Here is a 15,619-nt window from a genome sequence, read left to right as displayed (position 1 = left end):
TTGCGTTTCCCCGGAAGAAATCCTGTGGAGAGGCGATGTGCCTATTCTATTATTGGTGAAGGATCGACGGTCGGATAATTGTAGTTGAGGTACGGAGAGCTGCTCCAAGAGATATGACATCATATTCTGCTGAGAACACCTGATGGATAGTTTACTATCTGCCTATCTAGGACTAGCGCTGATGAGCTCTATTTATCTGGGTTATGTTCAGATTGAGTTCTCGGGGTTCGGGGGTGGAGTGAAAGTATCAGAGGACTATCGTTGTCATTAGACCGAGCTGGTGAGGCATTGACGTGCTATTGTTGGGCTCCACTTTTTTTCTGTCGTGGTAACCCGAGCCAAAGTAATAATATCCCGGCCGAAACGCCAACGACAAACGGCAAGAGGGACTTAACTCCTGTACCCTGTGCAATTCCTCCGGCCACAAATGGGAGGACTGCTGCACCAGCACCTCCAAATGCAGCCACGAAGCCAACCGCTGCCACATGAAGATGCTTGGGCAGAAGCTTGGTTATGACAGCGACCACGCAGGGAAATAGTGGACCGAGGAAGAAACCCTGGATAGACACCACCACCGCAGAGACATAGAAATTGGGAACCAACCATACAATCAACGCACACACTATTGCACAAGAGATGTAGATCTGAACGGACTTAGCAACTAAGCGACAACGGGGGAATCAGAATGCATACAGTTGTGGCTAATTTCTCACCCAGTCTCGCTGTGACAAACCCCAGGACTACCCGTCCTGCAGTTATCCCTAGCCAAAATCCAGTCGCTGTCATGCCGCTGGGGAATGGCGCCGCATGTCGAACTTCCATCATAATGGTAACTATCCAGCCGCCGACCGTGACTTCCACTCCCACATAAAACAGTAGGACAAAGGAAGAGAGCCAAGATACGCGCGCAGCGGGGCGGGTGAAAAGAGCATCTCGAAGTCCATTCTTGGCCTCGTCGCCCGATTCCTCGTCAGATTGCTCGTGCGATTGTCGGAAGGCGGCACCTGTGAATCGCCAGAAAGCAGTAGGGCATACCACTGCCTCGATGACAGTTATACCGATCTCCCGAGCAGTCAGCATCTCGTTAGAAAGAGAATAGTAGGGACCTACCATGAAAAAATAAAAGTAATACCAGGGCACCTTCGCTTTCGTAATCATATTTGTCGCCACTAATGGACTGATCACCGCACCAAGGCCGTATACCCCATGGAGCAGGCCCAGAAGCTCATTGGGGTTATCTAGACTGCCGATATATGTGTTCCATGCAGCCTCATGAAGTCCATTTGCAATGCCCGCAAAGATGTACGCCACAACTAATGCGGGGTACGGGGGATGGATGCAGCTGATGATGTACGCAATGAAGTGGCAGGCTGGTGCAATGAGAGCCACTCCTCGCTGTCCCAGGGCCATATGCAGCTTGTTGTTGACCAATGCCGCCAGGACGTACCCTACCAACGGCGAGAGGAATACTAACGACACAATCATATACGGGATGTTATAATATTCCTCTAGCTGTCAGACCTGCCGTCAGTTTAAACCATCAATAATTAAGATGTGAGGGGAACAACATATGGCAGTATAGCCTGTAGATCTCATTAGCGATGAATTAACTGGAAACATTGTACAGACACCTACACCGTACGCCGCATCGTTAGCCCCCATAACAAAGAACACCCAAAATGTGGTCAACACACGAATAATGTTTGACCTTGGGTGGTTCCATTTATTTGGTTTGGCCAGGCGTTCATTTACGTCTTCTCGACTCTCTGTAATAGAGGGTTGACGAGCTAGCTCGTTTATAGGCTCGAGACATCCAGTGTCAGGTTTCATCTGCGATGAGGACACCATTGCAATGCGAGGTTGGGTACAATGTCAACAACAGGTTGTCGGGTTGGATTTACCATCATATATATATTGGCTATTAGCGCCTAGATCATCCTCCGACGTTAGGTAACCATGAGAGATGGAGTAATCGTATGAGCTATCCATAATACTAGGCCGACGACACAATTCGGGCAGTAGTTCCGGGGTGCCATGGCAGCGATTGGTTTATGGGAAAGGTGAAGTGTGCGATGTTGGAGGTGGAGAAGTTGTTGTTCCTAATAGTATGCTTCGAGATGTGATGGTTCATCCACCGCGCTAAACCTGATCGGGACGCGTAAGTGCCGCGCTGGTCTCCATTTTCTCCACCTTGACGATGCACTCCAGCTTTCACGACATCCACCATCCATTATTCAGGACACCCTTCTATGATGGGCCTACACAGTATAGCCAGAAGCATCCTCAATGGTTGCGCGTAAAGCCCCACGAACCTAGGAAATGATTGAAGATCCTAGTAAACGGCCTCGGCCTGCCATGCGCTCCAAAGATGGATGCCTTACCTGCCGTCGCCGCAAGAAGAAATGTGATGAGCGTCATCCCACCTGCACAGGGTGCCATCGAAATCATCTCACCTGCCAATGGCCAACGACGGAAGTGGCCGTGCGCATGCGACGTCCGCGCCGACGTCAAGTTCTCTCGGACATGACAATTCCGCCTGAGCTAGCAGCGATGGTGACGGTCTTCGCAGTTCCCAGCCCAGGCCTGGTTCGCCGGCTTCTAGACCATTTTGCGAAACATGGCCCTATGTGGCTAACTTCCAGGATGGGTAATCGACGAACTGCGATCCTCTCTCATATTTTCCCGGAAGCCATGGAAAGCCCCCTTATCCTCCACTGTGTGCTCATGATCGCAGCGAAAGATTTACTGAAGTATGATTCGAACGTGGAATTACAAGCTTCGGCAGTTGAGTACTACGGTCGAGCTATTTCGGGCCTGCGTGAGGCTCTCAGTGGAGAGCAATTGGCAAATGAACCCACTTCTGGTACGCATGGAACGAGTCTTGATATAATAGTAAGATAATAACCGTTTGCAGATCATAACCTGTTAGCAGTTGCCTTATTCTGCCTTCACGAGGTGAGTTTCCTTTGATTAGAGTCGAATCAGGCAGTGTTCTAATACAGTGTAGTCGCAAAACTACTGTCATAACGATCAGATATTGCCTCATCTAAACGCTGCGGCCGCCCTACTAAGGCCTCGACTCCACCTGGTGCCGCCCAACTCATCCCTTCGAAAATTTCTTGTGGAAATGTTTTGCTACTTCTTTTCCATCACAGCATTTACTCACAGTGTTCATCTGTCTCTGAGTGAGGCCAGGCAGATATTTGAATTCCCTGGTCTTCTTGAGCACCTACAAAGCGGATCAATTATGGGCACTTCGCAAAAAGTATTCTTTATTCTGTTCCGCGTCGCCCTCCAACTATCACAAGTTGAACCAACCACGTTCTCCAATAGGAGAATATACCGTGACATAGTGAGCGCTGAGAGAGACTTGCGGGATAATCGAGCTTCTTTCCAAATCCTTCCCGACATGAGTGCGGAAACGATAAACGACGGTGTGACATTCGAGCTCTATCGCCTTGCTTGTGTGATATTTTTGCAAAGCCTCATCGATGAGTCTATCACTATTTTTGCCCCTCCCATTCAAGAAATGGTATCCTCTTTTGTCACTCACCTCTCGATGTTACCACCCGAATCGCCATCAGATGGCTTTCTTTGTTGGCCCCTGGTTATCGTGGGGCGTTGCGCCATCCAGCAACTACACCGATCTGCTATTAGCACAAAATTAAAAACTATTTTCAACAACTTTCGATCGGAAATCTTTTCAAGGAACCTTGCTATGCTGAAACAGCGTTGGCGGTACTTGGAGAGAGTAGACCGAAATTCAATGCCCAACTTTAGTCTGGCGCTTGGCATGCGCAACTTCAACGACGCTGTTCTCATGGTTTGAAGTATACAGCGGTAAACAGCATGGTATCACGGAGTCCAAGTGCTACTACCAAGGTTGCAAAATACAAGCAGCGGAGCTAAATCCTTATACCTAGTCTGATAGGCGGGGCTCTGCCTTGATTATTCGATGTCAATACAACCTCCACTAACTTAAATACCTACTACGGTCTGCATCGGGTGGTGCCCTCGGTATTCGATAAAGCTAATCGCAGAGTCTAATCTACACTTAATGGACCTAAATATACTGATTGGACGAGCAAACAAGTTATCCATACCCGACATGCGGGGTATGTGTTGACCTCGGTCTACTGCTTCCCCGCATGAACTATAATATATCCCCCGGGGTGACAAGGCACAACTTTAGTGTCCATTCTCCAATTAAAAGCTCTTCAATCAGGATTGAAATAAAAATCAGGCAAAACAGCATCAAAATGGTGGTCTTTCAGTCGGATCGACCGCGTATCAAAAGTACGTTCCCCTTGTCTACTCTTCCTTCCCAACTCTACCGTTACAATAACCGTTCAAGGATTAAGCACTTTGAAATTTTACTGACGGTTAAGTAATAAACAGTCCCCACGGATATCACAATCTGGAAATGGCTGTTTGACTCCCGCTACTCTCCCCTAAACTCCAACAACCCCGACAAGCTCGGTGCCTTCGTCAATGCCGCCACAAAGGAGAGAATTCGCTATGATACCTTAAAGGAATACACGACCCATGTTTCTACTGCTCTTGTGCGCAACTATGGCCTCCAACCCGGCGATACCGTTGCCCTCTTCAGTCCGAACACGATTTGGTATCCAGTCGCCATGTTAGCGGCTGTTCGTGCCGGCAAGTCTTTGTTCTATTCGCCCCTTCCCCCATAACGACGAATGCACTGCTGATGCTGGCTACATATAAAAGGTGCTATAATATCTGGCGCATCCCCTGCCTACAATATCGAAGAAATGACCTATGCCCTCAAAACTGGTAATGCCAAATTTCTTATGACCGTCCCTGCCGGTATGGACGTTGCGGTTCCCGCAGCTCGGGAAGCTGGCATCCCTACTGAGCGGATCTTCCTTCTCGAGGGCGAAAAGGGCGAGTATATATCCGTTCAGGATCTCGTCCGAAAAGGGAGAAGCTATGGACCCACTGGACAGACGACACCTTTTGAGCTCCCTCGTGGTAAGTCAAACCGGGATGTGTGTGGATTTTTAAGTTTTAGTTCAGGAACAACGGGGCTGCCGAAAGCTGTATGTATCGTCCGTGTATGGATTTGTCGAGTGTTGGCTAATATGGGACTGGGCAGGTGATGATCGCGCATCACAACGTCATCGCGCAATGTATGCAAGTGGATCAAATTTTGCGGAAGGATGTGAACAAATCATTGGCTGTATTGCCTTTGTTCCATAGTAGGCCACACTCCTGCTTCCTTACCAGAGATGAAATGTTGACACAGAAAAGTCACTGGGCTGGTTCACCAAATGCACCTCCCTGTAATCCGCAATAGCACCGTGTATATGCTCCCGTCCTTCACAATGGAATCCATGCTCGCAACCATAGTCGAATATCAAATCACCGAGATTCTCTCCGTACCCCCCATCATAATCCGTCTCCTCACTGATCCGATTGTATCCAAATACGACCTCTCGCATGTGAAAACCTTTTCCTCCGGTGCAGCTCCTATATCAGGTGAAATTCTCCAGAAGCTGGAGGCCCGGTTCCCCTGGACAGGGTTTAAGCAGGGGTATGGGATGACGGAGTCTTGCAGCTGTATCACAGCTCATCCACCTGAAAAGCAGACGTACGAGTATGCGCAACGGGCGGGGATACTCGTTGCTAATACCGAGGTGAAAATTCTTAACACTCAAAATGGGAAGGAATTGGGGTATGGCGAAGAGGGTGAGATTCTGGCCCGGGGGCCTCAGGTGGTTATGGGATACTTGGGGAATGAGAAAGCAACGCGAGAAACGTTTGATTCAGATGGGTGGTTGCATACGGGGGATGTGGGGTATATGGATCAGGAGGGGTTCCTTGTGATTACAGATCGGATCAAGGAGATGATTAAAGTGAAAGGGATTGGGGTTTCACCTGCTGAATTGGAGGACTTGTTGCTTGGGCACCCTGAAGTGGACGACGCGGCGGTCACATCGGTCCCAGATGATTATTCGGGGGAGAAACCGAAGGCGTATGTTGTGGTCAACGCTGCGGCGAAGTCTAGACTGGCGACCGGAGATGCCGTGAAAAGCGTTGGGAGGGAGCTGATTGAGTACGTCAAGGCAAAGAAGGTGCGCCATAAATGGATTGTCGAGGTGGAGTTTATGGATGAGATTCCGAAGAGTCCAAGTGGGAAGATCCTACGGCGAGTACTGAAAGATCGGGAGAGAAAGAGGGAAAGTGGGGAGAAGAGGTTGGTTGTTCGGGATGAGAAGGCGACTGCTAAGTTATAAAATGGTTACTCGTATACGCGACTATGGTGTCTGTGGCATGTCGTGAAATCCTCATCGCTGGGTTCGTTATGGTGCTGTACGAAATCTCACGCACTGGCGCCGTATATTAGCTTATAAATACATGCTTTCAAGAACTCGATTATATCTGGAAGAGTTTGTCCTTCCGCAAGAGTGATTAGCGAGAGTAGTAGTTTTCTAAATATGTGCAGGGTTGGCGAGTGGTGATTTACGTAAACCAAGGAGTAGCGACTAGCTGGACTGTACCAGGTATTATATATCTCATGGTTGGGAAGCCGGCGCCGTTTTACTCAGGCTTTTTACCCCATACTTCCTAAGCATAAAGCAGCGTCGGGGAAACACACTAGTACCGAAAAGAAAATCACCGGAGGAAATCCGACAATCATCCGTCGCTTGGACTCCTTGCGAGGAACACCAACACACACCAACACACACCAGCTCCACTACCGCGACAGATCACAAGACAACTCATATGGCGTGCTCTATAGAGGCGTCAAAATCGAACGATCCAGATGCGTGGTCATACTAAGCGATGGAGACATAATGAGTCCGTTTCGCACTATCAACTCTCCACCAGTCACCTGATGCCCGCTTACACGACGCCGTATCTACCTGAGTGCTTTCTCAAGCCATCGACCGTCCTTTTGGGTGCGAAAAGCCGATGGTGCAATGTGCGATAGTCAGAACTGGTGTGGGGGTTCCTTTCGAATTTCAACTCACCGCCCGAAAGCCATTAGTCTGGCCATTGAGTATACCTTCTTGGTGGGCCTGTTTCTTTGGGCTTGAGCTATCATAGCCCCTTGACGTGTCTTCTGGAAACCTTCCCAAGGTGTGTGGTCATTCCTTTGACACCGCCTTCAATCGGGTGCCTACTACATTGATACTAGACCTACCCAAGATAGCTAACTGGTACGCAAGATCCTTAGAAGAAGAAGCGTGGAACATATGCTACAATTAGAATAAACGAGACAGAGACGAGAGTTACCTGCATCCTTGACAAAGTTAAAAAAAAAGCATGGGCCAATTTTAAGACCTGAAGAACATTTGTCCCTGTCCTTGCCCAACATTCGAGACTAAAACGTGCCAACCGAGGATCTCGTCAGTGGATAAACCACTGTGGGTCACCCGGGTTTCCGACCCGAGTAATGCACGGAGAATCAAGATAAGCCTCCTCATTCGAAGGTCGATCAAGCGAGGAGCCAAAACCCAACTTTAAGCTTCAGGTCCAACATCTCGGGCTATATTCAACTTACTCAACATGATCGATCTCCAACCACCTCATGCATGGAGCCGCGTTGAAGAAAACTCTTCACGCTGACACCGCCGGAGATTTTCCGTTGTGGAGAAAATTCTGTTCTCGAACCTGGCACTCCTGTTGCCACTTAGTCACACGGACGGAATTATCCTTCTCTAGTACTTTCCACACGGTGCTTCCTCGATCATTCTGGACGGTTGTCATCTTCCAAAATTAGGGGCGTGTGTGGTGGATCCCCGGAAAACCTTGAAAGCTTACGAACCGACTTCCCTCTTGGCTTCCGTTTCGGGAAGATCGCCAGATGGAAATTCTGGGTCGAGACTCATCATCGAACGGGAGCTCGTGCCCTAACGAGAAACGAACGGCACAGCTTACACACATTCCGATTTTTATGACTTGAGAAGAATTGTCGTTATCAAGAGTCATTCCTACCACGTGGATCCGGGGTGGTACCCCTCATGACATTTTTATGATGCCTCCTCGCTCTCGTCCTCTTCCCTGACAAGGACGGTGAAGGGTTATAAGAACGGAGCGCCCGGATGCCCGTTACATCATCACCGTCATCAACTATAATCCCAGAAGTCAACTGCGATACTATCTCACACATGGGACCGTTGCACCTGGACGTTCCAACCACCCATCACGTTTATGAAGGGTCTCACGGCGAGAGATACAGCCCACCCATATCGGGCTCCGTTCTGGTGCCAGTATCCTCGTTGGACTTTGATCAGGCGAAGTATCCCAATGTTACTGTTGGTTTGCTCCGAACTGTGACTTTGCGGAACGGGGAGCCGGCATCTAATGCCCCAAACGACAACAAAAAGGGCGATTTTCTTCAGCGGATCCGCAGGAAACGCGTGCCCCAAACCCAGACCATCGCCACTCCACAAAAGGAGGGGAGCAGCACGGTAGAGACACTGGTACAATGTCAGTTATGGCACTCCCCAGAACCAGTAGAGTGGCATGAGGAGGCGGGCGCGGTCGTCTTGAAGTTTCTTTTCTCGATACCAGTTCCACCCGGCACATCAGGTACGACGGAGACTCCATTCGGAGGGCTGTCTTATGCGGTCCGCGCTGTAGTCACTTCGTCATCTGGGGTGACCGTGGATGCGACGAGGGACGTGCAAATTCTGTCCCGTATCGTGACTGGTCCCAGTCAGACTGTTCGTCATTTTAAAAATTACACCGGCGAGCGGTTGAAGTCGGAGTTGTCTCTTACTCCGGAGCAGCCAACAGATCCTAAAGTAAAGCTCGCATACTCTGCGAAGCTTGTGGCCCGTGGTACTACGGCGCGGGGTGACCGCCCAACAGAAAGGAAGCAATTCTTCGTTCGAGAGGTACGATGGAGCGTCGAAGAGACTGTGAGGTTGATGAAAGTCTCCAACGGTGATGGTCCTGACGGGGAAACGATTACCTGGAAAGAGAAATCCGTGCGCCAGCTGTGCTCCGGCAAGCAACAGGGTCGCTGGGCTCCGAATAAGAAACTATCTGTCCAGGAACGAAAAGGCCATGATGACCGTGACCGAATTGACCTTTCATTCGATGTCATTATTCCTAGAACTGCATCCACCCCAGATCAGCGGGATCTTTCATCATGTTCCTTCGACTCTGGAGCACCGTGTCGGCACCTGACCCCTTGCAAGTTTAACGAGATTTGCACCGAGTCAAGTGGAGAGAGGACCACAATCATGGTCGACCACCGCTTGAGGCTTGATCTTATCACCGGGGAAGACACCCTCGATGAAAAGACGGGAGATCTCATCAACCGAAGGCAGTTCGCGAAAGCATTCACGACTTGCTATACCCTTCCAATCCATGAAGTGGCTGGCCGAAATGCCATCCCGGAGGGTACCTTCCACGGTAACAGCGCTCCTCCATTATATGAGGGAGAATCTGCTATGCCTCCTGCATATGACTTTGACGAACCATATACATCGCCTTGTTTTGTTTGATTTTGATCCGTTTTACGTGATATCCATCCCGCATGAGGACCGTTCTTCAATCGTTTAGTGTTTTTCCCTTTGTCTGTTCTTCCCTCTTTATCTTTTATGATGCTATTCCTGCCCTTGCTACGGCATTTGTTATAAAAACTCCTAATTTCGGTGGGCGTATGAAGGATACGATCTTACATTCCTGCTTGGGCTTGTCTACATCATGTTTTTCCTAGATTGATTCCATTTGCACAGGGCGTTGGCGGCTCAAGACTTTTTCTCTATAGATAGATTACCATGTATATAATCTTAATCATGTGATATGCCCATTCCAAAATTGGCTTAATTTTACACTTGACTGAAGCACGTTGAATCATCATATTACTTTTCTTTGCATGACTTCCTAATCAATCATCTTTAACCTGCATCAAGTTACCATTTCCACGAATCGGAAGGTTCAAGCCCACTGCGCGACATGCAGTTTAATCAAGACCAAGGAGTCTATTTAGAAACCGTCGCCGAGCGTCGACATTCCTTTCTGCAGTGTTCTACATTTCTTGAACAACTTGGTTGAGGTAAGCATTGAGGGAGGTACAGTTACCTACAGGTCCATATCTGCAAGAATTTCTTTCTAACTGTGTAAGGCGTATCATGGCGAATGGTTCGATTGTACAGCGAATGCCTCGAAGTTCCTTGAAGTTTCCAAATTGCCCAATAGCCACAATGGGGTGAAGTACAGGTATAAGTCTCAGAAGACTTTCAATATCCAATCATGCACAGTTCTTTAACGCAGAACATATCTGTCCCCCCTGCGACGATGGAACCCTACCTTGAGGAACGCAACCAAGCCTATGCTTCGCCACTCGAAATAACTCGGAACACGTACCTTGTGCTGATCACCGCTATGACAACATACCAAGCGAATCTTGTCAGTGGGATACAGATTACGTCACGCAGAACCCGAAGCTGAAGGTGGAATCTTGTTCCAAGTTGGAATCACCCTCGCAGATCATTTCGTTTTAGGGTTAGATGGATACCCTTCACGGACCGTACCGGCGACAGTGACAACTATCGTCGGTAGCTCTTCTTATTGGGCTTGCCTGATGTGATAATGCACGAGGAATGAGCAAACGATGGCTTAGGCAATAGGAGGCAGGCTGGAGCTACTCCGTACTCACTGCAGAATCTGCGTTGTGTACATTGGGAAAGGCATGTGATACATCACTGGTTAAAGCTGGCCGGTATGAGAACTGCAGGCTTGGTTTTATTTATGCAGCAACCACGATGCTATCACATCTCACTTTTTAGGGACATATATTGAAGTTGATTCCGAGAGTGGCAACGCCAGTATAACGAAGTGCGACCCCTGTGTCAATAGGAACTTTATCTCTGTACATGTTCATAGGGGGTTAGGTTACCACTTAATAGCCAAGGACTTGTTGCTTACCTTCACTGACCTACGAAATAGTTGAAGAATACGATGCAGATGGATGTCACAAAAAACACGGCAATCATCGACACCGTGATTATACCCTGCAGCAATAGCGCGATGCGAGGAGTGCGCCAAGGCAGAGAAAGAAGCAAAAACGTCTCCCCTGATGGGACAGTAAGGGGTGATCCACTCTTCAGCTACGCCACTGTATATGCGGAGATCATTCCAATTTGACGCAAAATGCGACATTTACAGCAGCCGTTTTTCCCTGAAAGGGGAAACCGTAGCTAATAAGGTGTTTCGGATACCATCACGTTGTTTGCACATCGTTTCTTCAGGAATTGCAGTTGCGTCACTGCAGATACCTCATATGTCAAAGTCATTCCCCGAAGTAGTCTGCTGTCTGAGACCTCAGCTGAAGATGGACCCACTTAAGCACTTTTGTCTCAAGTCTGATTCTTCTGATGGTAAGGAGCTTCTGTTGGCTGGTGATGAAATTGTGCAGCTGCAGAATTTGCTTATTGACACTTGTGGCAGTTTCCTGTATTCGTGTTGTTTCACCTGACACACTCTTGCCTTCCAGTCCATTGGGAGAGACGAAGAATTCATGTATTCCCTGGGGCACTTCGGTGGCGCCATGACAAGGACAAAGAACGAAAGAGGATTAACCCCTTCAGTATAGCAGTGGATGAAGCACTGTTGTATTTCAGCTGCATCAGCATATGTACGGTGCTGCATAACCGAAATTCCTATGCAGCGCAAACCTGCAGGACGGTTACACAACATATCATACATCATAAGAATGCCGATAGACCATGAATCGGTGCGGCTGAGAATGCGCCCCGTCATTTCTGTTGCTCATTTGGGATTTGGAGCTGGATCATACTCGGCACACATCACCGAGGTGGCTGGCTAATGATCACTAAGCCTGGAATCCTTACGGATCAAATATTGGAACTGGCTTTATAAAGATGGATATCCCATGGGTATGATCTGTGGTAGCAACTACATTACTAAATACCATAATAGCTCCATTCAACTGTTCTTTTACTGGTGGAACACGAGTAAGCTGTGATCAGCAAACATCTACCATGAGGTTCAGCCCTGGTTTGCTTTGCCTAATAGGCGGGCTCCTCCCTGCCATTGTCTCTGGGGCGACAGCGCCTACACCCTTCTTCCCGGAATTGGACGACTTCTATACTCCGAAGCACGGATTCTGGGAAGAACTGGACCCCGGATCCATTATAGATTATCGCCAAGTATATGTCAATTCGCTCTCGTACGGCATCCCATCCAATGCAACGGCATACCAAGTACTGTACGTTACAACAGACTTGAACAAGCAGAAAACTCACTCAGTCACAACGATAATCGTTCCGCACAATGCAAAGAAAGGTTGGCTTCTCTCAGTGCAACCCGCCTATGACTCCCCGGATATCAACTGCTCGCCATCATATGGACTGCAGGTTGGAGCAGTCGGCCCTGCCTTATCCTGGAACATGATGGATCTATCGTTCGTACTACCCTTCGTGAATAAGGAAGGTCCGATCTTGAACATCCCAGATTATGAAGGCTGGAACGCTGCGTTCACGGTCGGCCCACAAACTGCCTATCACACACTTGACTCAATTCGCGCCGCATTTAACTTCGAGAAGGAATACAGCCTAACCGGCCTCAAGCCCGACGCCAAGACAGTTATGTACGGGTTTTCCGGTGGCGCTTATGCTACCGAATGGGCCTCTGAACTACATTCCACTTATGCACCGGATCTTACCCAGATCGTAGGCGCTGCCATGGGTGGTCCCCCACCCAATGTTACCGATACATATCTTGGCTGCAATATGGGACCATGGGCAGAGCTGAACGTATGGGCCATGTTGGGCGTCATGAACGCAGTTCCAGAGATGAAGAGATTCATGGACGGTGACTTGCTGGAGGAGCATCGAGAGAGGTTTTACGGGCCCAAGACACGCTGCAGTCGCTGCTTTGGCAGAGAGAAGGCTCATGAACCACTTGAGTACCAGAACATCTCATCCTTCTTCGAACACGGCGACAGTTTCTTGTACAGGTTCCGCGGAACTCTGGCAGACATTGGTGTTATGGGAAGGAATGGGGCTCCTAGCTATCCGATGTATATTTTCCAAGGCACGAATGATGAGATTGTTGGTGATATCGGAGTGACGAATAGACTTGTGCGTCATCTTTGCGATCAGGGTACTGTTGTTCAGTATCATCAGTATCCTGACTTGAACCATATGGAGACCCTGCAGAAAGGGAACTTGGATGCTTGGAGATGGATTCTGAATCGCTTCCTGGGTCTTGAAGCGACTGGGTGTCGCCCGATAGACCTGAACCCTCCGATTGGTGGAGATGATGGTAAATTGATGCAGTTGGAAGGTCTAGCGATGGATGGTGCTTCAGAGGATCAAATTCCCCTGAGGGCCGAACTGAAATGATCTGCTTGGCACGGCCTCGGCACGGTACTGGTAGATTCACTGAAGAGTGCAGGACAGACTACACCGCATGGTTTAGAATATGGACTGTACGATTGAATGACGTTACAAATTTAAGGAATGGGTTAATAACTATGATGCTGCCCCCTAGACAACTTACGGGGAAGTGCCTTGCATGCAATACAAGCTCGGAGTTTGCTTTAATAATTCGTAGGAGCCGTAGCCCCAAACCCATCAACTACACCGATCGCTGAAGGACAAGCATTTCTGTAAAGTTTGGATCCAAAGGTGACACGATGATATGGTTTCGCATGTTCATCGACCGTAACCTGTCTTATATTCATCGGACTTTTCCGGGCTTGCTCTGACCTACTGGACATTTTAGTAGGAGATCCGAAAGGGAGACAGAATCGTTAGGAATTAAGATAATCGAAGCCAATTGAAAGCAAACAAAAGAAATGAAGCGTGAGGGTACTCGGGACACCCATAGAACTATGATTCTAAAGTGGTTAAAGGGCTGGAGATGAAAATATATATCGTGGCTGTCCACGGCGACTTTCTCAGCAGATCCTATAATTTCCTATGCCTAAATTCCCGTTAATACTATGCTTCCGGCCCTCACGTAGTACTATGGTAAGGTGTACATTAGTTATGAGATTGCTTGGTGCTGGTTGGTCTGCATCCCTGTTGCTGGAGACCAGAGTGATATACACGATGTCACCACGGACAAAGAAGATTTACTTCTAACATACGACTCGCCCCGCATACCCGAAATAGAAAGATCACGTTATCTCTGGATCTTTGGATAAGCACTAAAATAGGGCATTCATCATTCCTTTTAATACCACACTCTGCGCACTCTACATCTTGCTATTACATCCAGTCTTGATCACCACGCTAGGGACGCGGCTTACTTAGTAACATCGAGGACAGTAACGAACTCTACCTGATCTCTCCACCCACCACCCTTCATAAGAACCTGAGAAACTACTCAGCAATGTCCGACCCTAGTATCCCTCTCGCATGTCAGAACCTCCTCCACGACTGGGCAAACTGCTTAGACACCAAGTCCTGGGATCGTATGCCGACTATCTTCGCGCCCAGAATCGACGTGGATTACTCGGCGGTCGGGACACTAAAGGCTACCGCTGTGGAGTCTTCTGTTTTTATCGACCACTACTCCAGTCCAGCCCAGCTAGGGAACCCCGATATCCAGTCACATCATTTTATCGGTGCCTGCAAATGGGCCCGGGAACTGGAAACACACGTCAGGGTTGTTTTTCAAATCATGGCGGTTCATCGGAGGGCGCCAAAAGACGGTGGTGCGGCTGTGCTGGCTACGGGCCACGGGGTTAACACCATGGATTTTAAGCAGGTGGAAGGGGAGTGGAAGATCGCAGCGATTAAAGTTGGCGTCCTGTTCATGGAGGGTGATTTCGAGGGCATGTTCACACCCTAGGCTTTCAGTTACCCTGTCTGTTTTTCTCTTGCTGTTTTCTTGGGTGTGAAATCTTTATTGGTGGCAAGGCAGTCGCCGGTGGGGATGTCATACATACAGACACGCAGATTTTCACAAATGTAGTGCAATATGATGGTACTCTACAAGCTTGCCCTAAGCGACTCGGATATAGACTAGTCCTCAGGCGGTCGTTAAGCGTTGACCGGCTGCGCGGCTAGTCGTTGGTGCCCCTGCCCTCAGGCCCCATATCACAGCGAGGCCGGCTCTCACAGCCAATGCTTATCTCCAAGTTACAGTGGGTCATTGCCTTTATTGGTAGCGTACATAGACGCTAAGTCTGGTGCACCACAGTTCAAATGCGCCTTTCCATGGCATCCACGATCCTACCTGGATGGCCAACTACTGAATAAGGTTTTGTATAAAATAACAGATTGCTAGAAAATGGTGGACTAAGCGCCATGTGGATAAGCCTTGCCGCTCCAAAATGCTTGAATGCTACTCCGTACATCCCGTCTTTATGCCGGACAGCCGAGGTGGTTCATTGAACAGGGATCGTCAGGCTTAGTCTACTAGTGCTGACAACAAGGCTGAGATGTATTATGCCCCCATGTCTGTACTGCTTTTTTCTTTGTTTATCGTCTCCACTCGAAGGCGGGGCTTGCAGGAGACGTTGGAAATGGAGGCTTGTGCTCCCTTCTCGTGGTATGATGCTTGCCCCTCGTGAGTTGTGATTGAAATATTTAAGGGGCATGCTTTGGCGGGCAAAGCTATACATGCTTTAGACCCAGACATACCCTCAACCTTGGTCCCC

At 48.8% G+C, this 15,619-nt stretch overlaps 4 protein-coding genes across 4 annotated transcripts; 3 read left to right on the top strand and 1 right to left on the bottom strand.

The window, feature by feature from the left end:
* Nucleotides 1-390: 390 nt before the first annotated feature.
* Nucleotides 391-1,080, bottom strand: AO090012000355 (uncharacterized protein; the record flags this gene model as incomplete). Its single annotated transcript, XM_023236447.1, has 2 exons — nucleotides 391-622; nucleotides 734-1,080. The coding sequence occupies 2 exons, from the start codon at nucleotides 1,078-1,080 to the stop codon at nucleotides 391-393; spliced, it is 579 nt and encodes a 192-aa protein (XP_023091374.1).
* A 1,470-nt stretch (nucleotides 1,081-2,550) lies between these two features.
* AO090012000354 (uncharacterized protein) lies at nucleotides 2,551-6,260 on the top strand (the record flags this gene model as incomplete). The annotated part of the gene is made up of 4 exons (XM_023236446.1): nucleotides 2,551-2,863; nucleotides 4,732-5,063; nucleotides 5,120-5,222; nucleotides 5,275-6,260. The coding sequence occupies 4 exons, from the start codon at nucleotides 2,551-2,553 to the stop codon at nucleotides 6,258-6,260; spliced, it is 1,734 nt and encodes a 577-aa protein (XP_023091373.1).
* A 1,878-nt stretch (nucleotides 6,261-8,138) lies between these two features.
* Nucleotides 8,139-9,485, top strand: AO090012000353 (uncharacterized protein; the record flags this gene model as incomplete). Its single annotated transcript, XM_001727330.3, has 1 exon — nucleotides 8,139-9,485. The coding sequence occupies one exon, from the start codon at nucleotides 8,139-8,141 to the stop codon at nucleotides 9,483-9,485; it is 1,347 nt and encodes a 448-aa protein (XP_001727382.3).
* Nucleotides 9,486-11,987: 2,502 nt separating this feature from the next.
* Nucleotides 11,988-15,218, top strand: AO090012000352 (uncharacterized protein; the record flags this gene model as incomplete). The annotated part of the gene is made up of 2 exons (XM_023236445.1): nucleotides 11,988-13,272; nucleotides 15,160-15,218. The coding sequence occupies 2 exons, from the start codon at nucleotides 11,988-11,990 to the stop codon at nucleotides 15,216-15,218; spliced, it is 1,344 nt and encodes a 447-aa protein (XP_023091372.1).
* Nucleotides 15,219-15,619: the final 401 nt, after the last annotated feature.

The sequence above is a fragment of the Aspergillus oryzae genome, chromosome 4 (genome assembly GCF_000184455.2).
Source record: "Aspergillus oryzae RIB40 DNA, chromosome 4".
NCBI lineage: Eukaryota > Fungi > Ascomycota > Eurotiomycetes > Eurotiales > Aspergillaceae > Aspergillus > Aspergillus oryzae.
This window is presented reverse-complemented; position numbering and strand designations above follow the sequence as displayed.